The following is a 24800-nucleotide window of genomic DNA, read 5'->3' on the forward strand; positions in this document are numbered from 1 at the left end:
TTAGCCACTTAGACTTGTAGAATCCCCAAAGCTTCCTGAACCGCAGTTTCCTCGTGAGTAAATTAGGAATGAATACCTTCTCCGGCTATCTTGTGGGGTTGTGAAGCCAGATGAAGTAGAATGTTCAGAAACAGGAAAGTACTGTTTACAGATGATATTGTGTAATGAGGGTTTCTGGCACTTGGACCGGGTCTGCTATTATTTTGTTTTATTTCTATGGAAGTATGCTTACTTGACAATGTTACTAGTTTCAGGTGTACTGTAAAGTGATTCAGTTATGTGTACATTTATATCTTTTTTTTTAGATTATTTTCTCTTATCTGCTAAGTCACTTCAGTCGTGTCCGACTCTGTGCGACCCCAGAGACGGCAGCCCACCAGGCTCTGCCAGCAGTAGAGTTCCCTGTGCTGTACAATAGGTCTTTGTTGGTTATCCATTTTAGATATAGGAGTATTTATATGTTAATCCCAAACTCCTAATTTATCCCTCCTCCCCTTTCCCCCTTGGTAACCATAAGTTTGTTTTCTGTGTCTGGGGGTCTGTTTCCATTTTGTATATCAGTTCATTGGCATCATTTTTTTAGATTCCACATTATAAACAGTATCATAGTATTTGTCTTTGGCTTACTTAGTATGATGATCTCTAGGTCCATCCGTGTTGCTGCAAATGGCATTATTTCACTCATTTCTGTGGCTAATATTCCATTATATAATAAATATTTTAAAAGTTGCAGTGTGTATACACACACGCACCGCAATTTCTTATTTTAATATTTATTTACTGGCTGTGCTGGGTCTTTGCTGCTGCTCAGGTTTTCTCTAGTTGCAGCGAGCAGGGGCTACTCTTCATTGCAATGTGCAGGCTTCTCGTTGTGGTGGTTTATCCTGTTGTGGAGCACAGGCTCTAGAAGTGTGGTCTCTAGAAGTTGCAGCTCACAGGCTCTAGAGCTTGGGCTCGGTTGTGGCATACAGGCTTGGTTGCCCCGCAGTGTGTGGGATCTCCCCGGACCAGGACCAACCTCAAGTCTCCTTCACTGGCAGGTGAATTCCTGGCCACTGGACCATCAGGGAAGTCCTGTACTGCAACTTCTGTATCCATTCGTCCATCCATGGACATTTAAGATGCTTTCGTATCTTGGCTGCTGTGAATAGTGCTGCTCTGAACATTGCGGTGTGTGCATCTCTTTTTTAATTTAATTTTTTAATTTTAATTTGGCTGCAGGGTTTTAGTTGTGGCACATGGGATCTTCACTGTGGCATGTCGGTTCTTAGTTGTGGCATTCAGGATCTAATTTCCGATCAGGGATCAACCAGAGCTCCCTGCATTGGAGCTCAGAGTCTTAACTGCTGGAGCTCCAGGAAAGTCCCTATCTTTTTGAATTATAGTTTCCTCCAGATATATGCCCAGGAGTGGGACTGTAGAATCATATGGTAGACCTATGTTTAGTTTCTTAAGGAACCTCCATGATAGCTGCACTGATTTACATTCCTACCAGCATTCTACTACTACTTTAAATAGTCTGATCATTCAAGAATTTTAGTTTTTGTTCTGGGCTTTTTTTCATCTCTGGTCTTTATATGAATTCTCCAACATTAAAACAAGCCCACAATGTGTCTTATATGCTTCAATAACAGCACTCTCTTTGTCCAGTTATCATTTAAGATTGAGAGCCCCTGAAGATGTGCTGCTGCTGCTAAGTCACTTCAGTCGTGTCCAATTCTGTGCGACCCCACAGAAGGCAGCCCACCAGGCTCCCCCGTCCCTGGGATTCTCCAGGCAAGAACACTGGAGTAGGTTGCCATTTCCTTCTCCAATGCATGAAAGTGAAAAGTGAAAGTGAAGTCGCTTAGTCGTGTCCGACCCTCAGTGACCCCATGGACTGCAGCCTACCAGGCTCCTCTGTCCATGGGATTTGCCAGGCAAAAGTACTGGAGTGGGGTGCCATTGCCTTCTCCGAATTAGCTGTGTAACTAGTGACAATTTGCCTAACTTCTCTAAGCCTCAATTTTAATTTCTATAAAATAGGAATAATCATAGCAATTTGCTGTTGTTCAGTCACTAAGTCGTGTCCAATTCTTTGTGACCCCATGGACTGCAGCACTCCAGGCTTCCCTGTCCTTCACCATCTCATGGACTTGCTCAAACTCATGTCCATTGAGGCAGTGATGCCATCCAACCATCTCATCTCCTGTCATCCCTTCCTGCCTTCAACAATAATAATACCTACCTCAAAGAGCTGTTGTGAGAATCAAGTAGAATAGGACTGGGCATGATATGAAATACTCACTCAAACATTAGCTTCTTTTTTTTAAATTAATTAATTAATTAATTTGGCTGTGCTGGGTCTTAGTTGCAGCATGTGGAATCTTCGATCTTTGTTTCGTATTCAAGCTCTTAGTTACAAACATGTGAGATCTGGTTCCCTGACCAGGGATCTGGGCCCTCTGCAGTGGAAGCATGGAGTCTTAACCACAGGACCACCAGGGAAGTCACAAATATTAGCTTTTATTTATGAAGCTGCTGCCATGTAGTGAGGACTCACTGTGTGCCCATTCTGAACTAAGCATCTTACATGCACTGTTTCATGGAGCCCCTTATATTGTTTCTGCTTTCCATGAAACAAACCCAAGGACCAAGTGCCTTATACACGATTGGCCTATGGGATTCAGACCCCGTCTCCCCAGTTCCAAGCTCAAAATGTAAGCAAGTATCATGCAGAGAAGGGCTCAGGTGCCCCCACAGGTACTGCAGGAGCCAAACCACCCACAATGGAAGCATCTTAAGGTGCCAGCTTGCAGGGGCCGGGGCGGGGGGAGGGGGCGGCGCGGTGGTGCAGGGCTCAGCTTTTCCCAAGGGGTTTTAAAGCTGGGTAGATTTTTCCAGCTTACTCGAGGGATAGAAACACCAGCTGCAAAAGACTTGAGACTCATTCCCATGAAAGATGACTTTGGTTCCAGAAAGATCTTTCCAATTGTATGACTCACTTCAAAGCAACCAAAGGCAACAGAGGCTGAGCTGCCAGTCCTTACAGTATCTGGGCACATTTCCTTGGGGCTTGAGAAAGCCACCAGTCCTACTTAAGTCCTGCCCCCACCCCTCACCCTCAACCCCATTGCTGCAAGGGGGCCTCGCTCCACCTCCCTTCAGGATCAAACAGGCTTGCCTGGGTGTGTCACAAGCCCTGCCCTGCTGGACACAGCCCATTGTTGGCCGGAAAGCCCTGGGAAGGGTGGAAACTTGTGCTAACAGCTTTTGAGAAAGCCCAGGATGGTCAGAGGACTAGTGCCCAAAGCTCAGCCCCAAATTTGCAGACCTGCCTCCACACCCTAAATTCCCTTCTCCCCTACAGCAGCCAGGACTCTGACTAAAGGAATGCCCCTTCTATCCTATAGCACACAGGGGAGGGCTGTAGCAAGGCAGGGCTCCGCTCCGGAGGAGGGTGTAATCTGACCACATTTCTTTCAGTTTCCAATCCCAACTGGTTAAAAAACCCTCTTCAGGGCCTGTCATTGTGTTAAGCACAATAGCAACCCCTGGAGAGGTTTTTCTGTATTTATTTGTGCTGTCCCCCGCCACTGCTTCGTGTAAACTCAACCCTTCCCATCAGATAAAAAGAAAAGTTGGCTTGGGAAAACCTCCCTCCAAAGCAGAGACTGTTTCTGCTTTGTCCTGAGCGTGTTTTACTTGTGGGCCCTCCCAGAACATCCTGGGATGTTCCAGAAGGCCTCGAGGCAGGGCAGAGCCTCCTAGCTTTCAGAAGCAAAGCTTGAGAACCAGACTGGAGGGTATGTGAGTCCAGATGGTCTGAGAAGATGAATGGTGATGGTCTGATGGCGGCAGCTGATGTTCTTTGAGAGCCTCCGGACTCAGTACTTTGTATAAATGATTTCATCTGTGAAGGTAAACCCCTGACTGAGAAAGGCACTAAAAAGTGGGTGGGACTCTAGCCCTTCCCATCAAGTCAAACAGGCATATTCCTCCTAAGGCTGTCAAGGCTCTCTGGGGTCTCCTCGTTAGCACACGGCTTCTGTGTGTGCCTGCTAAGTCACTGCAGTTGTGCCTGACTCTTTTCGAGCCTATGGACTGTAGCCTCTTCTGTCAATAGGATTCTCCAGGCAGGAATACTGGAGTGGACTGCCATTTTCTACTCCAGGGGATCTTTCTGACCGAGGGATCGAACCCTTGTCTCTTAGGTCTCCTGCATTGGCAGATGAGTTCTTTACCACTAGCGCCTCTGGGAAGCCCACATGGCTTCTAAGGTTTGCAAAAGGACCATCTTTGCACAGACCAATCCCAACCTTTCTCTGCAAGGTGGCGCCTGGCCAGGAATAACAACCTTTTGCTCTCAACTGGGCACATGCTGGCACAGAAAATGTAGGTTCTTTAATTCCTGCTATTGTCCCCAAACATATGCTTCATAATGAAAAGTTAGGAAATGTTGTGAGCAGTTACATTCCCATCAGATAGGAGTCAAAGCCGGCTGGATTACCCTGCGTTTCTTTTTCTTTTTTTTTTAATAAATAGAACAAATACTTCTTCCTCCACATAAAAATAAGGCTTTTCAGACAACTCAGATTAAATTGCTAGTATTTATTTATCATTTAAAAATTTTTTGAATTTTATTTTATTTTTATTTATTTGGCTGCACCGAATCTTTCTAAGTTGTGGCACGAAGAATCTTTAGTTGCAGCACGTGAACTCTTACTTGTGGCATGTGGGATCTAGTTGTCTGACCAGGGATTGAACCCAGATCCCCTGCACTGGGAGTGTGGAGTCTTAGCCACTGGACAACCAGGGAAGTCCCTTATTAATGATTATTTGAGTCAAATGGCTTCCACTATAAAAGTGGCACTTTTATAGGCATCGCCTCTGACCCCCACAGGCAACCTGGGGAACTGCCACTGCCCTCAGTACACACATCGGAGCATGGCTGATTTGTCCAAACTCACAGGGAGAACTGGGGGAGAGTCAAGTTGTGGCCCCAGGGCCAACAGAAAGGCTCACGCTTCAGTCCACAAGGAGATTCTGATTCTGTAGGTCTGGGGAGGGAGCTGGGGGGAAGCTGTCACCTAAAGCAAAATGTCAAAGCTCCCAGGTGCGGGACTTCCCTGGCGGTCCAGTCGTTAAGCCTCCGTGCCCCCAATGCGGGGGTCCTGGGTTCCATCTCTGGTCAGAGAGCTCCATCCCTCCTGCCTCAACTAAGACCCAGTACAGTCAAACTAAAATAAATAAAGAATTAAAAAAAAAAAAAGCTTCCAGGTGATTCTGATGATCAACCAAGCTTGGGAAGCCCTGGCCCACACTGCGCGGCCTCAGGTTTAGAGTGGAACTGGCCTGTAACTCACCAAGCATCCATCTAAAGACCTTGTTACTCACCGTCACCCTAGTGTCACCCAGAAGTCAGACCAGGGCCTGGGAAGTCTGCCCTCGTGAAGAGGCCTGTGAGCGCCAGAGGACTCCTTAGAAATCACAGGCCCCGTCCTTCACACAGCAGGGCGTCCAGCTCTCTGAATCAGAATCTGTCCAAATGTCAGCTCCTTTGCAAGGAGATGAAGGAGATTGTCTCTCTTTAAAGAAAGAAGTGTGAGATGAGCGAGAACGGGTCAGGTGCCCAGTCTCTCAAAGGAAAAACAATCCACTGGCATCTCTCCTCCTCCTCTTCTCCACTTGAGAAACCCCTGAAGGTTGAAAGCCTGCCCTCAAAATCCCATTATTCTACCAAACAGCTTATTTTTTCCCTAGTGTGCTCACTGTTCTTTCTATCTATTGTTTGCTGGTGGTGGTGGTTTAGTCACTAAGTCGTGTCTGACTCTTGAGACCTCATGGACTGTAGCCCACCAGGCTCCTCTGTCCATGGAATTCTCCAGGCAAGAATACTGGGGTGAGATGCCATTTCCTTCTCCAGGGGATCTTCCCCACCCAGGGATCGAATCCAGATCTCCTGCACTGCAGGCAGTCTCCTGAATTGTTTGCTGGTAGGGTGCATGTAAAAAATGCTAGTCTTGAGTTTTCTGTGGAGATAGTTGCTCCAGGGAAATTTGGGAACTATCTTTAGGCCCAGCTGGAGGGAGAATAAGAACAGGGAAACCAAGAGTTATGTCTGCAAACTTTTCTTTTACATAAAAGTGGTTGTTTTTTATTTTTGAATCCTTATATGTAAAGCATCTACAGTGAGTTGAAAAACTGTCCGTCAAAAGATAGGTCCACCCAGAACCTTAGAATATTCCCTTATTTGAAATTAGGGTCTTTGAAGATGTGATTCAGGCAAGGGTCTGGGAGTAAGAGCATCCTAGATTCAGGTGGACCCTACATCTCATCGTATGTGCCCTTATGCTGCTAAGTCACTTCAGTTGTGTCTGACTCTGTGTGACCCCAGGGACGGCAGCCCACCAGGCTCCCCCGTCCCTGGGATTCTCCAGGCAAGAACACTGGAGTGGGTTGCCATTTCCTTCTCCAGTGCATGAAAGTGAAACGTGAAAGTGAAGTCACTCAGTCGTGTCAGACTCCTAGCGACCCTTATACGACACTCAAAAGGAGAAGACAGAGATACACACAGAGACAAAGACCATATGAAGGCAAAGACAAAGATTAAAGTTGTGTTGGGCTTCCCTGGTGACTCAGTGGTAAAGAATCCACCTGCAATGCAGGGGATACCAGTTTGATCCCTGAGTTGGGAAGATCCCCTGAAGAAGATCATGGAAACCCACTCCAGTATTCTTGCCTGGAGAATTCCATGGACAGAGGAGCCTGGAGGGTTATGGTCCATGGGGTCACCAAAGAGTCAGACATGACTGAGTGAGTAAACAGCAACCACTATGAGCTCAGGAGTTACCCATCTGAAAGAGGCAAAGAAGTATCCTCATCTAGCACCTTGAGCAGGATCATGGCTCTGCCTTCACCTTGATTTTGAACTTCTGTATTCTGCAATGATGAGAGAATGAATTGCTGTCATCTTGAGCCATCCAGTTTCTGCTCATTTGTTATGGCAGCTCTAGGAAGTTAATATTGCATTTTTATCAGTGAAAAAAGGTCTCTAACTCCTCAGCAAGATGGAGCAAGCATTGGTCTAAACCAGATACCTCCATCATGCTGACCTAGGTCCCCAGGGCACTGTGATGCCTCTGCCTAGGTGTGGAGACACAAGGCCGCCTCCTCCAACACCAGAGAGGCAGATAAGGGTCAGATTTTTCTCTTTCTAGAAGAAACGTTCAACATTTGCCTGGCTATCAATTGGCTGGCCAGGCAGGCATCAATGGCCCAACCTGGTTAGAATGTTTTCAGGAGGTAAGGCCTGAAGCAGGCACAGCCCACCTTGGGTGTCCCTGGACAGAACCGAGCCGGCCAATCAGGTGGCACCTCCTCCTCCCTCAAGGGACTTTGCTCTTTAGAGCCTGGCCCTTGGCGAGGATATTGATGTAAACGTCCGTCTGCCAGTGTGCAGGGCCAGAGGGGCCTGTGAGTTCACCTCTCTCTGTGACTGTCAGGAGCTCTGGGTGCTGACTCCTTCAATCCAGAGCCACTACCCAGCAGCATGACCTGGACAAGCTACTCCTGCCTCAGTTTCTGCATCCCTGTACCCAATGAGAAGAAAGATGCTGATTATCCCAGGAGTTGCTGAGAGGATTATGCATGAGAAACACTCAACAGTTACGCATGAGATAACACAGGCCCATTTGTTGCTGTTCAGTTGCTAAGTCCGGTTCTACTCTTTGTGACCCCATGGGCTGCAGCACGCCAGGCTTCCCTGTGCTTCACTGTTTCCTGGAGTTTGCTCATATTTATGTCCATTGAGTTGGTAATGGTATCTCACCATCGCTTAGGCCCATGTTAACACCATAATAAAAGGTTAGAAAAATATTATTATTGTTACTAAATTAGTATTTAGTATTATAGGGTATTATCAGCATTAGGGGGAAACAGTCTATACATTAATGGCTTAGAACCTGATTGAAAATGTCTAGATCCTAGGAGCTTATTAAAAATGTGAACTCCCAGGTCCCTCACCACCAGATAAATTTAATAGAGGACCTAGTAATGTGTGTGTATGTGAGTGTGTGTGTGAGAGAGAGAGAAAGAGGGAAGGAGGGAGGGAGGAAGGCAGATTAATAACAAAACTCTCATGTGATTCTGGGGCTGGTGGTTTACAAATTATAATTTTTAAAAACATTGCTCAAATTAGGCTGTTCCCTAGAACCATGAAGTTTATTTTAATTATTAATCACTAGGAAGGGACTGCATTTGCTTTGAAACTAAAATCGAAATCTTGCCATCTCATTTCCATTTTCTGTAACTGGTTACTTTGAAACGGTACAGAATGCCAAGGTCATAAAGTTTATTTTAATGAGTCTTTTCCTGCCCCTAGAAAGTGCTTAAGTTCACATCACTAAGCTTTATGCTCCGCATTTCTCAACCTATATAATTGGAAAAGATAAATGACAACAGCAAATTTTTTTTTTTTGCAGTCTGGGACAAAATGTTCTGTCAGAGCTTCAGAGCTCTTTCAGATCTTTCGAGAGGTGAGAATGGACCGGTCCGGCATCTACAGGCCGCTCCCAGTGCAGCTGCCACGCCCCCTCTCTAGCCCAGTCCGCGCACCTTCTAGGTCTGCTGCTCTGAGGCCCCGGGTGCCTCTCGTGTTGCTGCTGACAGAGGGCTGAGGGACCCCCTGTAAAACGTTCCAAAACAGGTCGGTGCTTGGTCTGCATGAATGGCCCCAGAATTCCAGTGTTGAAATCCTAATGCCCGAAGTGATGGGATCAGGAGGTGAGGCCTTTGTGGGGGTGATGAGGTGAAGAGGGCAGAGCCGTCATGAGATTAATGTCCTTATAAAAGAGGCTCCAGCAAGACCCCTCAGCCCCTTCTGCCTTGTGAGGACAGAAGGGGAAGTCTGCAAACTGGGTGTGGCCCTCATACACCCCTTGTTGGCACACCAACGTCAGACCGCCAGCCTCCAGGGCTGTGAGAAACACATTTCTGTTGTAAAAAACCCAGTCCATGGTATTTTTGTTGTAACGGCCTGAGATAGAAGTGATCTTCCAGACAAACTGAATTTTTCCTCCAGTCTCTGAGTTTGCAAGCCTTGAATGGAGAAAGTCTGCTTAACTTCTCCCTGCCCAGGGAGCCACAAAGTGGGTTTTTCATGAAAACTCTAGCATGTGGGGGAGGGGGAAATAGAGGGAAAATGAGAGAGAGAAGTAGTCCTGCAAGTCTGACCCTTAACTTTTCACATCTGACCTCCACCTGAACTCAAGCTAGAATGTCTGCCATTCCGGGGGCTCACATGTTATTTCTCTAGCATGCTTTTTACTTTGGCTTCCTAGGTGGTACAGTGGTAAAGAATCCGCCTGCCAATGCAGGAGAGGCAAGAGACACTTGTTCGATCCCTGGGTCTGGAAGGTCCCCTGGAGAAGGAAATGGCAACCCACTCCAGTATTCTTGCCTAGAAAATTCCATGGACAGAGGAGCCTCGTGGGCTACAGTCCATGGGGTTGCAAAGAGTTGGACACGACTGCGCGACTGAGCACACTTTTTACTTGGATGTGTTTCAGATTTTGAAAACATCCCACCAGAGCACTTTGGTTAGTTGTATACTCTATTTCTGCTTACCGGGTAATGTGATAAGCATTGCTGTAAGAAGGCCGCTTAGGATGAAGTAACTTTCTGGGAGTTGTGAGCCACCAGGAGGCATTCCAGCATCTAACGCACAGTAGGTGCTCTACAGTGCATCGTCAAGAAATGCTTTTTCCTGGTTGCGCTAATTCTTCATTCTCATTGTGAAAAGCAGGCTAAAATTATTCTTTTATCTCACTCTCTAATTTCAGTAACATCTATTTAGTACCTAGTGTGAAAGACATGATGCTTGGTGTTATGGAAAATATGAACATGAATAAAATAAGGGGTGGGCACTAGAGGGAGCCAGGTGAGGTGCCGAGGGCTCACAATTTAAGGAGACCTCACTCCCAGGGTCACACAAATATTGATGTTTAGATAACATGATCCCTCAAGGAGCTTGAAGGGTGGAAAGCAATATAGACAAGTATATCATAGATTAGATTTAGGACCTAAAGCAGATGAAAAAGTTTATGAGATAAAAAAATAAAATAGACCAGAGACCTAAATGTAAAACCTAAACCTATGCATTTCCTAGAAGAAAACATCAGGGAAATTGTTCATGACTTTGAGTTAGGCAAAGACTTCTTAGATATGATACCAAAAGCATGATTCAGAAAATTTTAAAAGTGATAAATTGGTCTTCATTAAAATTAAGAACTCAGGCTCTTCAAACGGGTTTCCTAGGTGGCACAAGTGGTAAAAATCCACCTGCCAATGCAGGAGACACAAGAGACTCGGGTTTGATCCCTGGGTCAGGAAGATCCCCTGGAGAAAGAGAATGAAACAACAAGCCTCAGGTGGGAAAAAAATATTTGCAAATCACCTATCTGCTAAAGTACTGGAATCCAGGCAACATAAAAATTCTCACCAAGTGCTGGCAAGAATGCAGGACAACTGGACTCTCACACACTGCTGGTGGGGATACAGAATGCTCTGGAATACAACTGCTCTGGAAAACAATTTGACAATTCCTTGAAAGTTAAACATACACCAGTCATATGACAGCGCAGTCCATCTCCTAGGTCTTCATCCAAGTAAAACCAGAACCTTGGCTCCCATGAAACCTGTCTCTGAGTGTTTACACTGCCATGAGTCAAACTGCCTAAAGCTGGAAACATCCCAAATGTTCTTTAACTGGGGAACAGATAAACTGTAGTTCTTCCATACCATGAAATAGTACTCGACAATAAAAAGGAATGAGCTCTTACAGTAACATGGGTGAAGTGCAAAGTCATTAGCTGAGTGGAAGAGAAGCCAGAATCAAAAAGCCACAGATATGTGATTAGATTTACCTGATATTCTGGAAAAGGCAAAACTATAGGAATAGAAAACCACAAATCAGAGGTTTCCGGGAAATAGGGAAGGGGGAGAGTTAACTATAAAGCAATACATGGAAAATTTGGGACGTGATGAAATGTTCTACGTCTTAATTGTGGTGATGATTTTGTGACTATGCATTTTTCAAAACTCATGGACCTGCACACCAAAAATGTTGATTTTTCTATAAAAATTTATTAAAAAAAATAAAAGCAATTCAAGTCAACACATTTTTATTGCAGTACTATTGTATTGGGATCTGTGAGATGTTATAAAAGGAATGTGATACATACCCAAACTGGCTTACAGTCTTGCTATAAAGTAGGCAGTAGGAGCTATGTTGAGCACTTGAGATAAAATAGCAAATAGACATTAATCCGGAGAAGGCGGTGGCACCCCACTCCAGTACTCTTGCCTGGAAAACCCCATGGGTGGAGGAGCCTGGTAGGCTGTAGTCCATGGGGTGGCAAAGAGTTGGACACGACTGAGCGACTTCACTTTAACTTTTCACTTTCATGTATTGGAGAAGGAAATGGCAACCCACTCCAGTGTTCTTGCCTGGATAATCCTAGGGACGGGGGAGCCTGGTGGGCTGCCGTCTCTGGGGTCGCACAGAGTCGGACACGACTGAAGTGACTTAGCAGCAGCAGCAGACATTAATCCAGTAACTCGACAAATATAAACAGAGGGGTATGAGTGTGTAAAGAATTAATGGCCTGATTGATTCTAGACCATTTGCAAAGCATTCTTGGACCATGCTTCTATCTGAGTTGCAACTGGGCTGGATGTGGGCTGCAATGGGGAGGAGGGTGGAAGAGTTGAGAGTAGCATACAGGCTGATGGCTGAGTTTCTGGGTTGTGCAACAGGAGAGGTGGTGGAACCTGTAGTGTGCTTTGGAAGAGGAGCAGGTTTGGGGTGGAGAGCAGAGCGTGAGCTCAACGTATGAACAAGGGCTGAACCACAAGAGCAACAGCTGAGTAAGGGCATAGCTACTCAGTGCACCCAATAGAAATGAAAACACGCATGCATACAAAGCAGTGTACATGAATATTTACAGCAGCATTATTTATAATAGACCCAAAGTGGAAACAAATCATTGTCCAGCAACTGATAAATTCATAAATAAAATGTGATACAGCCATACAATGGAATGTTACTTGAAAGTATAAAGGAACAAGTTCTGATACATACTGTAAAATGGATGATCTTTGAAAACATTATGCCAATTGGAAGAATCCAGGCAGAAAAGACAGTGGAATGGAATGTCTTTGGGGATATTAAATAATTCCATTTATTTCCAGAACAAGCAGATCTGTCGATTCAGAAGATAGATTAGTGATTGCCTAATGCTGAGGGAATGGGGAGAATGGGGTGATGACTGATAGGTATAAGATTTCCTCTTAGCGTGACAAAGATGTTCTAAAATTAATTGTGGTGATGGTGGTTGTTGTTCAGTCCCTGCTGCTGAGTCGCTTCAGTCGTGTCCGACTCTGTGCGACCCCATAGACGGCAGCCCACCAGGCTCCCCCGTCCCTGGGATTCTCCAGGCAAGAACACTGGAGTGGGTTGCCATTTCCTTCTCCAATGCATGAAAGTGAAAAGTGAAAGTGAAGTCGCTCAGTCGTGTCCAACTCTTAGCAACACCATAGACTGCAGCCTACCAGGCTCCTCCGCCCATGGGATTTTCCAGGCAAGAGTACTGGAGTGGGGTGCCATCGCCTAGCTCTGTCCAGCTCTTTGTGACCCCATGAACAGTTGCACCACTCTATTAATATAGTAAAAAGCATTAAATGGTATACTTTAAATGGGTGATTTGCACAGTATGTCAATTATATCTCAATAAAAAATGTTTTTAAAAGGAAGAAAGATAATCTGTATTAAGATGTTTTTTGATGTTCTATTTAGAACATTGAAATCTAGTAATCACTCCAATACCCCTCCGTGGGAGGATGATTATAAAAATTATGACATAGCAATTACTTGGAATTCAACACAGCAATTAAAAATACATTCAATGACAAAGAAGGGCAGTTAATTTGAAAAAATGTAAACAGAGTTTTATTTTTATTGTAAAACCCAAAAGCTATATAGTGGAGAAAGATGCAGTCGATTTTGGAGAAGAATGAGATTCAACCAAGTGTTGACTGGAGATGCAAAAGGATGGGAGATTGGAGAAAGTGGAAATCAAGAGCTAGGGCAAGGATCTTCCCTGGCGGTCCAGTGGCTGAAGGCTCCATGCTCGCAGTGCAGCAGGCCCAGGTTCAATCCCTGGTCAGGCAACTGGATCGCACATGTCGCAACTAAGAGTTTGCATGCAACAACTGAAAAAAAAAAGAGCATTGTGTTTCCAGAGCTCTGTCGTTAGAGGCTCTGAAGTGGCGAGTTAGCTTTTTCCCTAGTGGACAATGGGCAAGAAGTTTGAGCAGGAAGGATATACATTTATGGCTTAGGATGAGGGTGTTAAATTGGTTCTATGCACATGAAGGAAAGCATTGGAAGAAAAACTACATTCTAAGCTCTTAGCTCTTTCCTTTACCTCTCTCCTCCACCCACCCCACCCCACCCCAGTCCAAAACTTAAGCCCTAGATAAATGCACCCACAACCCGTTTTTGAACATTCACTCAATAGCAGATATTATGCTGTTTTTTCTGTGCTTCATCCTGGAGCATCCTTACAACATGTCTATGAAGTAGGTATTATTATTATCCCTATTTTACAGATGATGAATGCTCAATGTCACACTGATCATCAGTGATGGACCTGGGATAATTCAGTCATGCCAGCCCTTCAGTCAGAAGGCCTGAGTCAAGCTATGACCCAGCTCAGGAAAATCTTTATCATAGCCTCCCAAGTTCTCCCACTTTTCTTTTTTTAATATTTATTTTTGCTTATTTATTTAACTGTGCTGGGTCTTAGTTGCGGCATGCAGGATCTGTGTCTGAACCAGGGATCGAACGCCTGCATTGGGAACACAGTCTTAGCCACTTGGCCGGGGGTAGTTCCAGCTCTCCCACTCTTACAGCCCCGTTGGAGGTGGCCCATCTGTTGGGGAGACCATGGATTCTAAGACACTGAGCACTGTGATGCCCCCACGTGTTGTTTGAATTGTGAGAGTATTTTGTGTGGGAGGATGTGAATCCTACCAAGAGCCCTGAGGTGGGTGGGGCCGACCCAAGAGCCCATCCACAGGTCACGCACACGGGCAGCTGCATTCTCTCAACAGTCCAAGTTGAGAGACTGGACTCTTACTGTATGTGTTAACAGGTTACTCTTTTTCTGAGAAAACTGCTCCTCAAGTGCTTTTTTTAAAAAAAGAAAAATGATTGTTGTTCCTTGCCATCTGGGACCTGCCTGTTCTTGGCTCCAAACCCCACACCCCAGGCCCTTCTGCTCTGGGACCTTCCGTAAACATTACTTGAATTACACTAAAAATTCTAATCGAGTGACCGAACGAGGTCCCCAGACACTGGCCGATTTTAGTGGCCTGGTTTCAAGTGCTCTGCCCTGGTGAAGCCTCCTCTATTCCCATTTACATTCTCTCAGTTGTTTCTGCCAGGAGAAATGCTGGCTACCTGAGGCTGTTTCCAAACAAAAGGGTAGTTGGAAGAGCCTGGCTGGGAGCCTCCTCTCTCTCTCCAGGCTGTCTCCTCCTGGCCAGCCTTTTCTTCTCCCTCCCCTCTCTCCTCCTAACCCCCTTCTCATCTCCCTCCCCCAGAGTATTTTGATCCTGAAAGAAAAACAAGTACAACTGTGTGATCCAGTTGGAGCACTGAAGCGAGCTCACTATAACTGAACGTTCAGAATCCTCAGAAACCAGTTGTGACCCCAGGTACAGAATGGACTCGCCTTGAGGACTTTGTTCCAGAATTTGTTGTTGTTGTTCATTCAGTCACTGAGTTTTATCCAACTCTTTGCAACCCTAGGACTGCAGCACTGCAGGCTTCCCTGTCCTTCACCATCTCCTGGAGTTTGCTCAAATGCATGTCCATCGAGTCAGTGATGCCATCCAACCATCTTATCCTCTGTCATCCTCTACTCCTCCTGCCTTCAGTCTTTCCCAGCATCAGGGTCTTATCCAGTGAGTCAGCTCTTCGCATTAGGTGGCCAAAGTATTGGAGCTTTAGCATCAGTCGTTCCAATGAGTATTCAGGGTTGATTTCCCTTAGGATTGACTGATTTGATGTCCTTGCTGTCCAAGGGACTCTCAAGAGTATTCTCTAGAATTTACCAGCATAAAAATTTCTAGATGCTTTTATCATGGGCCCGTGATAAAATAATAGGCAACCATCAGCAGAGAAAGGGAAGCATCATTTCCTGGGTTTGGTTAACGGTGGGAAAGGAAAGCCTCGTGAATGTCTGGCTCCCCAATTAGTGGTGCTGGACCAGGGCATCCCCATCGCCTGGGAGGCTGTCACAAAGGCAGATTCTCCAGTCCCACTCCAGATCTTCAGGATCAGAAGCTGAATGTTAACAAGATCCCCAGGTGATTCCTATACATGTTACCATCTAAGAAGCACTCACTTAGTAGATAAGACATTTTGCCAGTGAAGATGGAGTTTCTGGTCCCCTTTGAGGCTATAAATCCCTTTGTGCAGTTTATCATCCAATAAAGCCCCAGGTGCCATGCTTAGTGTCAGACACAGGGAAGTAGAGATGGAGAGCAGAGACCTGAGTGGGTGGGTGGGTGGATGAGTGGTTGAAATCTTAGCACCAGTTCTAATCCTTGGCACCAAGCAGGACCCTTCTTCCTGTAGAGGGATTTCTGAAACCAGCCATAGCTTTGTTTTCTCTGCCATAGGAGGCATGTGTGCTTAATTGCACCCGACTCTTTGGACTGTAACCTGCTAGGCTCCTCTGTCCATGGGATTTTTCCAGCAAGAATACTGGAGTGGGTTGCTATTTCCTCCTCCAGGGGATCTTCCCAACCCAGGGGTCGAACCCGAGTCTCCTGTGTCTCCTGCACTGCAGGCAGATTCTTTACCATGTAGGGGGAAGACGCCCTCCCTTCCAGCTGTCTTGATCATCGTTGCATCTAACACCTATTGTGAACTTATGTCTCAGACATGGAATTAAGTGCCTTATGTGTATTGTCTATCTCATGAAATCCTCACAGCCAACCTGTGAGGTGAATACAGTTTTTATCTTGATTTGACTTAAGGGATAAACTGGCGTACGGAAAAGTTGAGCATGTTGCCCAAGGTCATCAGCTACAAAGAGGTAGAGGGGAGAGTCTAACCTTGACTCTAGAGCCTGTATTCTGGTGTTTTTCACCTTTCTTTCATCATCGCCTCTGTTCATGAGCCTTTAAAAAAAAATTATTTATTTAGTTTTTTGGCTGCATCAGGTCTAAGTTACACTTGGGATATTTAGTTGTTGCATGTGGGATCTCAGTTCCCTGACCAGGGATCACACCCAGGCCCCCTTAGCCACTGGGCCACCAGGGAACTCCCCATCCAGGAGCCTTTGTAGACATTTTCTCCTAGGTTCTATTTGTGATATTGTGATTTATAACAAGAAATTTATAGCTGTTTAGAAATTTCTAAAACCCTTGAAATTTCCTAAGTGATAAATAAGCGTGATAAAGGTGTCTTGATATTCATAACAACCCCCTTTCATCACACCCATGTTTATGTTAATGAGGTGATTTTGGAGCAATCCTAAGGATGGGGGCAGGTTGCCAGGAGAACCAACCATGTGACTTAAGGGTTAGAACTTTCAGTCCCAACCCCCTGACCCCCATTCTGCCCCAAGGAAGGGGAGAAGGGGATGAAGCTTGAATAAATCACTAGTGGCCGGTGATTTAATCAGTAATACCCATGTAATGAAGACTCCATAACAACCCAAAAGGAAAGGGTTCGGAGAACTTCCAGCTTTCATGAATACCTGGAGATCTGGAGATAGCGATGAGCTGGGAGAGGCATGCAGCTCTGTGCCTTTTCCCCAGACCTTGCCCTTGGCATCTCTTCCACCTGGCCATTCTTGAGCTGTATCCTTTTATTACAAACTGGTAATCTAGGAAGTAAAATGTATTTCTGAGTTCTGTGAGCCACTCTTGCAAATTAACCAAACCTGAAAAGAAAGTCTTGGGCATCACCAGTATATAGGCAATTGATCAGAAGCACACGTGATGACCTGAATTTGGGATTGGCATCAGAAGCTGTGGGGATTAGGGGTGGGGAAGGGCTTGGAGCACAGTCTCGTAGGACTGAACCCTTAATCTTTTGGAGTTGATGCTATCTCCAGGTAGATGATGTCAGAGTTGAGTCAAATCATAGACTACCCAGCTGATACCAGAGCATTGTTTGGTGGTATGGGGGAAAGTCCTAAACATGTTTTAATTGGTGGCTGAGATTTTACTTGCCCGTGAAATTTTAATGCCATAGACATACTGTGTATCTGTTTATATGCTATATGTGTGTTTATATACCGTGAGATTTTTCTTGCCCCTCCCAAGAACAAATTTTTGTCCCTTCAGGGATATGATCACGCCTGTGGGAAATGCTTCACTCTTTCATGATGACTTGTGGATAATTCTGTGTGCTAGGCTGTACCCACAGTGAAGAGCCTGGTGTCTGGGGCTCTAGAAAGACTGTCAGCAGAACAGGCCCAGAGGCCTTGGTCAGATGTGGCAGCATTTTCCATCCTGGAAGAGCTGGGTTCAGACCTGCTTCTACCCTGAGCACAGTGGCTGCTGCAGAAAGAGCCCTGGCCTGGGAATCAGGAGACTCAGAGTCCAGCTCCAATCCTGCTCCTGTGGCTCCAGGTCAGTCATTCTCTCGGCACATTCCTTACCGAACTTGGGACTGGGGGAACTGAACTCAATGGATACTTTCAAAGAAAAACCATGCTGTGTGCCTAAGGGTAGGCATATTGGTGAGCTGGCAGCAGCACAGAGGACCTGCTGGGGAAGGCTCCTGGATCAGGGTCACAGAGATGCGCCTGAGCTCCCCCAGACAGCCTTCTAATCCCTCCTGCCTCCCCCAGGGCTGCTAAGCAGGAGCTCCATCAGTGCATGCCCACTTTGTCTTCAATATACATGAAATCTTGTTTCTGCAAGATTGAGGCAATTATTCAGTAACTACTTCCCATTTCTATCCCTTTTACCCTATGTATGAGTGCTCAGTAGCTAAGTCATGTCCGATTTGTGGCATCCATGGGCTGTAGCCCACCAGGCTCCTCTGTCCACAGAATTCTTCAGACAAGAATACTGCAGTGGGTTGCCATCTGCCCTCCTCCCCACCTCCCCAGAGGATCGGCCCAACCCAGGGAAGGAACCCACATCTCCTGCATTGGCAGGCAGAGTTTTTACCACTGAGCCACCAGGGAAGCCCATAGTTAACAATACCAGGTTTTATATTTTATCCCTTACCCCAGTCAGTGACTTTAGGACAAAAGACTTAAAATTCCACTCCTTTCATCCAGCCATTGGAAAGCGATCCAAAAAGAGTACACCAAGGAGTGGGAAGAAGAGTCACCAGGCAGGTCAGCCTGGAGGGAGTGGGTTCTGAAATGTAGTGACGAGAATTTGAAGCTCAGCCTTGCTAGATGGAGGATTAAGAGGCTGAGCTGTTCTGGCCTGGTGTGGGCCCAGGCAGCCCCAAGAGGCCTTGGGGAGCTGAGCCTGTTGGCAGCACAGTGCTGGGAAAGCACCTATTGCAGACAAGTGGCTGTGGGCTTTATGGCAGGGTCTGTGGACCCACAGCCAGTCTATAAACCTAGGCACCTGAGACTTGCCAGTCCTGATTGGCTGGCAATCAAGGGGCTTATTACTGAGTTCCTGCTCACAAGATCCTGCAGGCTCTTTGGAGAGCTTAAGACCTAAAAAGAAGGTTAGTTGTTTTCTGATATTAAATGAGAAATGGATTTTGGAAGTGGGAAAGTGTTAACAGGATTTCAAGAATCCTTTTAATCCTTCAGTCCTTTCAAAATGTTCTGGGAAGCCTTGATGAAGGAGAAAGGCCTCTGGGCTGGGTCTGGAAGGACCAGCTGGGGCTCTTCAGGGGCACAGCAGTTTGGGGAAGGAAGCAGGAAGTACTCTCAGCTTCCAGGCACAAATGAATGACTTCTCTGCAAGGTGTCCTTATCTGGGGACTCTGAGGAACCTGCAAGGCCGTCAGTTCTGGTCCGGCTGCATTTCTGCCCAAGCCTCATCTGAGAAATGATTATCTTAGCAATCACAGGAAGAGTCAGCAAAAAAAAAATCAAGACGTGAAACCAAGACCAAGACCCTGACCACTGTCTAGGCACCATAATTCAGGCACATCTCGGGGGTTCTGTACAGCTTAGGGTGACACAGTGTTGGGACTACCCAGGGAGAAGGGGCAGCCGAGCCCTGAGCACAAGCAGCTGGAAGAAGAGCTCTTGCTGCTGGGCGCTGGTGCCACCTGCCAGCTGCTGGTCTGCTCTGGTTGGTGCTGGCACCTCTCTGGATTCTGGCATCCTGAGTGTTGGATTCTCTAGTGATTCCTGGTTTCCAAACAGCTCTGAAATGTTCTGCATCAATGGACTGGGAATCTGGGCAGAAGTTAGGAGACAAAAGGGCCTGGAGATGGGTCGGGGCAAGCATTAGGAAAGACAGCATGGGGAGAGGAAAAGACAGAGCAAGGAGGCGTGTGTCCACCCACTCCCCTCGCCTCCATCTACGCCCCTTCCTCGAGGCCTTGGCTGTCTTCATTTCTCTGAAAGTGTTAGTCACTCAGTCATGTCCAATTCTTAGTGACCCCATGGACTGTAGTCCGCCAGGCTCTCTCCATGGAATTTTCCAGGCAAGATACTAGAGTGGATTGCCATTTCCTTCTCCAGGTGATCTTCCTGACCCAGGGATTGAACCCAGGTCTCTTGCATTGTAGGCAGATTCTTTACCCTCTGAGCCACCCAAATATTTATTGTTATTTACTTATTTTAAATTCTGAAGTATTTCAAACATGCTGGCCAGGAGGGTCAGTCACCTGAATATTGAATAAACACTTTCTACTTCAAAATTCTAGGTCTTGGCTTCTTCAAATGCATCAGCAAAACTATGAGAGGGTTAACCTGAGCCAGTGGTCCTCACTATATAATATAAAATACACTCTTGTAGCAACCACTCAGATTTAAGAAGAAATGTTACCTTCATGTCATGGTGACATGTCTTAAAAAAAATAATGAAAAAATAATGAAACCTACTAGGATGGGAATAATTTTTAAAAATGGAAAATAAAAAGTTTTGATGAGGGTATGGAGAAACGGGAACCCCTATGCCTTGCTGGTGGGAATGTGAAATGGTGGAGCCTCTGCAAAAACATTTTGGGTAGTTCCTCAAAGAGTTAAGCATGGAATTAACAAATCACTCAGCAGTTATACTCCTAGGTGGTTGGGTCAGAGATGGTGCTCAAATGGGACTGGCTTGGGTCCTGCCGAGTGATGACCTTGAGCGAGTTCCAAGGTCACCATGTGTGAAATAAGGGGAAATGTATATGCTGCCTGGATGGCTGTGAGAATTAAATAGGATAATTTTATAAAGCTGGGCTCCCCTCCTCATTGCCTCAGCTGGCAATTGCCTCAACACTTTATGATTGAACAAACCTGTCTGGTGCCGAGAACTGGTTTAGAAATTAGGGGAGAATCAGCCCTTCCAGCAGATTCCAGACTCTTCCACAACACCCAGAGGCCCTGGTGCACCCCCACCCCTGCTGAACTTGGTGGGAACACCCACCCACTACCTACCCTCCAGATTGGAGGTGCTCAGTTTGGTTTCAGGACTGCCTGCAACAGAACAGCCCATTAGGGATCCTGTGGTCTGTCTGGGGTGGGGTTGGTCAGAGCCCTCAGAAGGTTGAGAAGGTACAGGAAACCAGATCTTCTGATCCTAGAGGCCAGAAACTCAATGAATTAGAATTTGAATGCAGTGGCTCCTTTATCAAAGTTGCAAAGGGACTAAAGACACGGGGTTAAACTGCATCCAGGACTTGGACCTTCTCTGGTGATTCAGACAGTAAAGACTCTCTCTGCAATGTAGGAGACCCGGGTTCAATCCCTGGGTTGTGAAGATCCCCTGGAGAAGGGAATGGCTACCCACTCCAGTATTCTTGCCCGGAAAATCCCATGGACAGAGGAACCTGGTGGGCTACAATCCATAGGGTTGTAAACAATTGGACACAATTGAGCCACACACACACACATGCGACTTGGAAAGAGGAGGACACAATGCTGAGTCTTCCAAAGCCCTGATTCCTACTGATGGTTTGAAGTAGTGTTTCAATTTCATTCTTGAAAAGGGTGGTGAAGTCCCATTTTAAATTCATTCTGGTTACATTTCTGATTGATTTCTGTTTGTCTAGAGGCTCTGGGATTTGCCAAGTCTCCGTGGATAAACTAGAGAGGATTTAAGAAGAGGCAATTAAAGGGCTGGAGCTGGGTGGTGGTGGGGGAATGGGGAGAGGGAGCAGGCATGAGAGATATGGAGCCCCCCGCAGCTTTCTGAGAGGATGGTGCCATTACCGGAAGTGCTAACAGAGCCGGCCACCAGGGGACTGGCTGGGGTGAAGCCCTGTTAGAGCCCTGGGAAAGCCAGGCAGGGGTGTGACAGCACAGGATTTGGAACCAGGAAACATGAATTTTGAATCTGAGTTCTGAAAGAGATTACCTCACTTGGTGACTTGGGTGAGGCCCCCAAATCCTCTCCATTCATAGGATGGAAATACTTGAATTCTACCTTTTGTACTTAATGACCTCAGTTAGAGTCAGCCTCACCCCTCTGGGAGGGTCAGCAGTGACAAAGGCCTGACTGAGGAGGGGGGCTGGACCCTGTAACCTACTGGTCCCAGCTGATGGCTGGAGTTGAAATCTGGTCAGGCATGACCAGCCACCAGACTTGAGGCCAGTCTCAAATTGCCAGGCTGCACAACCAGATTCCCCTGGAGAACTTGAAAGGAAACCGGGGACCCAGCAATGTCCAGTTGTCTCTGGACACTGTATATCGGAGGGTGGGTGCCATGCCCGGCCATTTGCAAGATGAGGAAACGGGGGGAGGAGGGAGAACATAAAAAAGCAAGAGACCCTCCCCCATCCTGACCCAGTTCCCAGTCCCTGCTTCCTGAGGCCCCCGGAACACTATTTCCTTTCCCTTGTTCCCCGAGATGCCCACACTCTTCCTATTTTCAGAACCCCCATGAGCCCAGTCCACCTGGAAGAGTGGCTGAGAGGACTGAAATAATGCATGGGGGTGACTTGGAGGGCTCAGACCTGGGTCCCTAGGCCTACTTCAAGTTGCTGGGGGTCCTTCACTTTCTGCCCCCAACACCCCAACTTGCTGACACTTATCTGCATCCAATTCCATCTCCCTCAAGCCCTACGCTCAGGCACAGAGCCCTGGCCTTGAACTTCTGCCTATTTCTGCCCCAGTCCTCTCCAGGTTTCTACCACCTCACTGACTTCTCACCTGGCTGGTGCTACTGCTTCCTACACTCCACCCTCCACTCAGCTGCCCAGGAAATCCCGGACACCTTCACTTTTCAGGGCTGCCCAATCCTCTTAACTTTCAGATCACTCCATGTTCTGGATCCTGGAGCAGGCCTGTGCCCGCCCATCTAGCCTCACCTTCTCCACTCCTGGGGTATTTTGGCTTCAGCAGCAGTCCATGCGGTCGCTAAGAATCGGACACGACTGAGCGACTTCACTTTTTCTTTTCACTTTCATGCATTGGAGAAGGAAATGGCAACCCACTCCAGTGTTCTTGCCTGGAGAATCCAGGGACGGGGGAGCCTGGTGGGCTGCCATCCATGGGGTCGCACAGAGTCGGACACGACTGAAGCGACTCAGCAGCAGCAGTAGTAGCAGCACACAACTACTGGACCCTTAAAATGGCTCCCCGCTGTCTCCCGGGAAGGCTGTAGTCACTCTGCCTCTCCTGTCACCAAACTAGTTCTAACTCATCTTTTAAGACTCAGCTCAGTCATTTCCTCTTCTAGAAGGTTTAGGAGGCTTCTCCAGGTGGGATCAGGGCCCTCCACTGGGTTCCCAGAATGCCTTGTGCTTGGGTCTAACCAGAGCCCCTACCTGGCTGGGCCATCATTATTCCGTGATCTGAGGCTTCCCAAGACAGTGACAGACAGCCTGGTACTTCCTCGAGCTCCAGGAAAGTTTTGTGGTAAACATCTAGAAGCAGACCACCTGGGCTTAATGTCTGCTGGGCTCCCTTTAGCTGTGTGACTTTGGGCAAGTTTAACCTCTGTAAGCATCAATTTCTTTACCTACATGGTAGAAATAATACTACTCAGATCACAGGCTTATAGGAAAAATGAAAGGCTATGCATGTACAGCCCTTAGCATCCCATGCCTGGCTTGCGAGGACAGCTCCATGGATGCTATGGAGAATGTGAGCTGCTAATGGGACTGAGAAAACATTTCTAAGACTGCTGGGGCAGAAGGTCTCAACACATCAGGGCTAACTCTGCTGTTCCAAGAAAGAATTAGGAAGTCTTTTGGAAAACAGCAGCAGCAGCAACAAATCTTCCTTAAGTGTTCCTTCGAGGAAGTTGGGGGAGACTTGCTGCAAAACCAGGCGTTCAGCACAAACTGTGATTGAAATTTTAAAGTGAAAATGGAAGTTTAAAGGAAAACATGGATCTTCCTTGGGGGCCGGTGGGGAGGACACGGGCCTTTTGATGGAGGGACCAATGATCAAAAAAAGGAAGGTAAAAGACGGGAAGTGCGCAGCTTCCTGGCAGCAGTGGTGGAGTTAGAGCCAAGACTGGGCTCCTAGGGAATAGATGCTGCCCCTCGGGGCGGTCGGCACTTAGCCTGCCCAGGAACCCTGCTCTCCGGGGTTTATCTAGGCGGATCTATAAATTCTAGTCCTGGGAGAACCAAAGCGCCCAGGGAACCTGGACTGGGGTAGAAGACAGCAAGCAGACGTCTTTGCGATCGGCTACCCAGAAAGACTGCGAGAGAGTAGCAGCAAGTCCTGAAGAACTGGGGACGCACTCGGTTGTCCCCACCCCCCTCCCCATGTCCTACCTCGAGAAATGCCAAGGGCAAAAGTGCGCTGACCCAGGGGTCAACCGGGGCGGGGGGTGTGCTCTAGGTACCTCTCAGCCTCACGACTCAGACCTCAGTCTCCACCTCCTGGCAGTGGGTTCGCAGCCTGGTGGTTGGAAGAAGAGCTCCTGTAAGCCGCCCGAGCCCACCCCTCCCGGGGGCCTCCCCCAGGGTTTGGTCAAGTCTCGGAGCCGGGACGTGAAGCAGCTGGCGCGGGAGCGGGGCCCCGGGCGCGAGCGGACTCGATAGCTGACTGTCCGCCGGGGCCGGCCGCGGAGTTCCCCCGCGGGGGCGACGCGCCGGGCGGGGACCGGGTCCGGGGCCCGGGCGCGGCAGCCGCGCCAGGAGGTCCGGGCGTGAGCGTGACCTCACGGGGAGGGGCCAGCGCGGCGGCCCTGGGCTTGGAGCCGAGCGCCGAGAGCGCAGCGCCGCCCGAGCCGAGCCGCGAGGAGCGCACGCCGCGGCCCCGATGGAGCGGTTCAAAGGTGAGGACGCGGGGTCCCGGGGCGGCGCGCCCCCAACCCCTTCGCGCCCCTCACGGCGCCAGAAAGCAGGGCCGAGGGTAAGGTGGGTGCGTCACCGAGTGCGCCTCGCGTTCCTCCGGGGCTCAGGTGAGCCAGGCCGGCTACCCCTGCCCAGCCCGGACCTGTGCCGAAGATCTTTTGATCCTCCCAGGCACGGAGGCCGGGGGGTCGGCGTGACGAGGCTTCTCACCTGTTGGAGGGCCGGGGGTGCACATGGGGACCCACCTTCTAAGCCCCGGCCACCTCGGAAAGATGCCAGGGACCGAGGAGTCCCCGAGTGAGGTCGGAAGAGTGCGGGGCTGCTTGGGGGGCGAAAGGGCAGGTAGTC

The 24800-nt window shown here is 47.7% G+C and overlaps 1 protein-coding gene across 3 annotated transcripts in view; it reads left to right on the forward strand.

Annotated features, from left to right (window-relative positions):
* AFAP1L2 (actin filament associated protein 1 like 2) overlaps positions 1-24800 on the forward strand; it is a 141971-nt gene that overhangs the window by 1730 nt on the left and 115441 nt on the right. For 2 of the 3 annotated variants that reach the window (XM_070364041.1, XM_070364042.1), the window contains exon 1: positions 24140-24433. The exons of the other annotated variant lie outside the window; for it this stretch is intronic. In XM_070364041.1, the coding sequence (XP_070220142.1) occupies positions 24418-24433 (16 nt within the window). In that variant the 5' untranslated portion in view covers positions 24140-24417. Of the gene's footprint in view, positions 1-24139; positions 24434-24800 lie in introns of those variants that run through there. 3 annotated transcript variants of the gene reach the window in all.

This window comes from Bos mutus, chromosome 26 (assembly GCF_027580195.1).
Source record: "Bos mutus isolate GX-2022 chromosome 26, NWIPB_WYAK_1.1, whole genome shotgun sequence".
Classification (NCBI taxonomy): Eukaryota; Metazoa; Chordata; class Mammalia; order Artiodactyla; family Bovidae; genus Bos; species Bos mutus.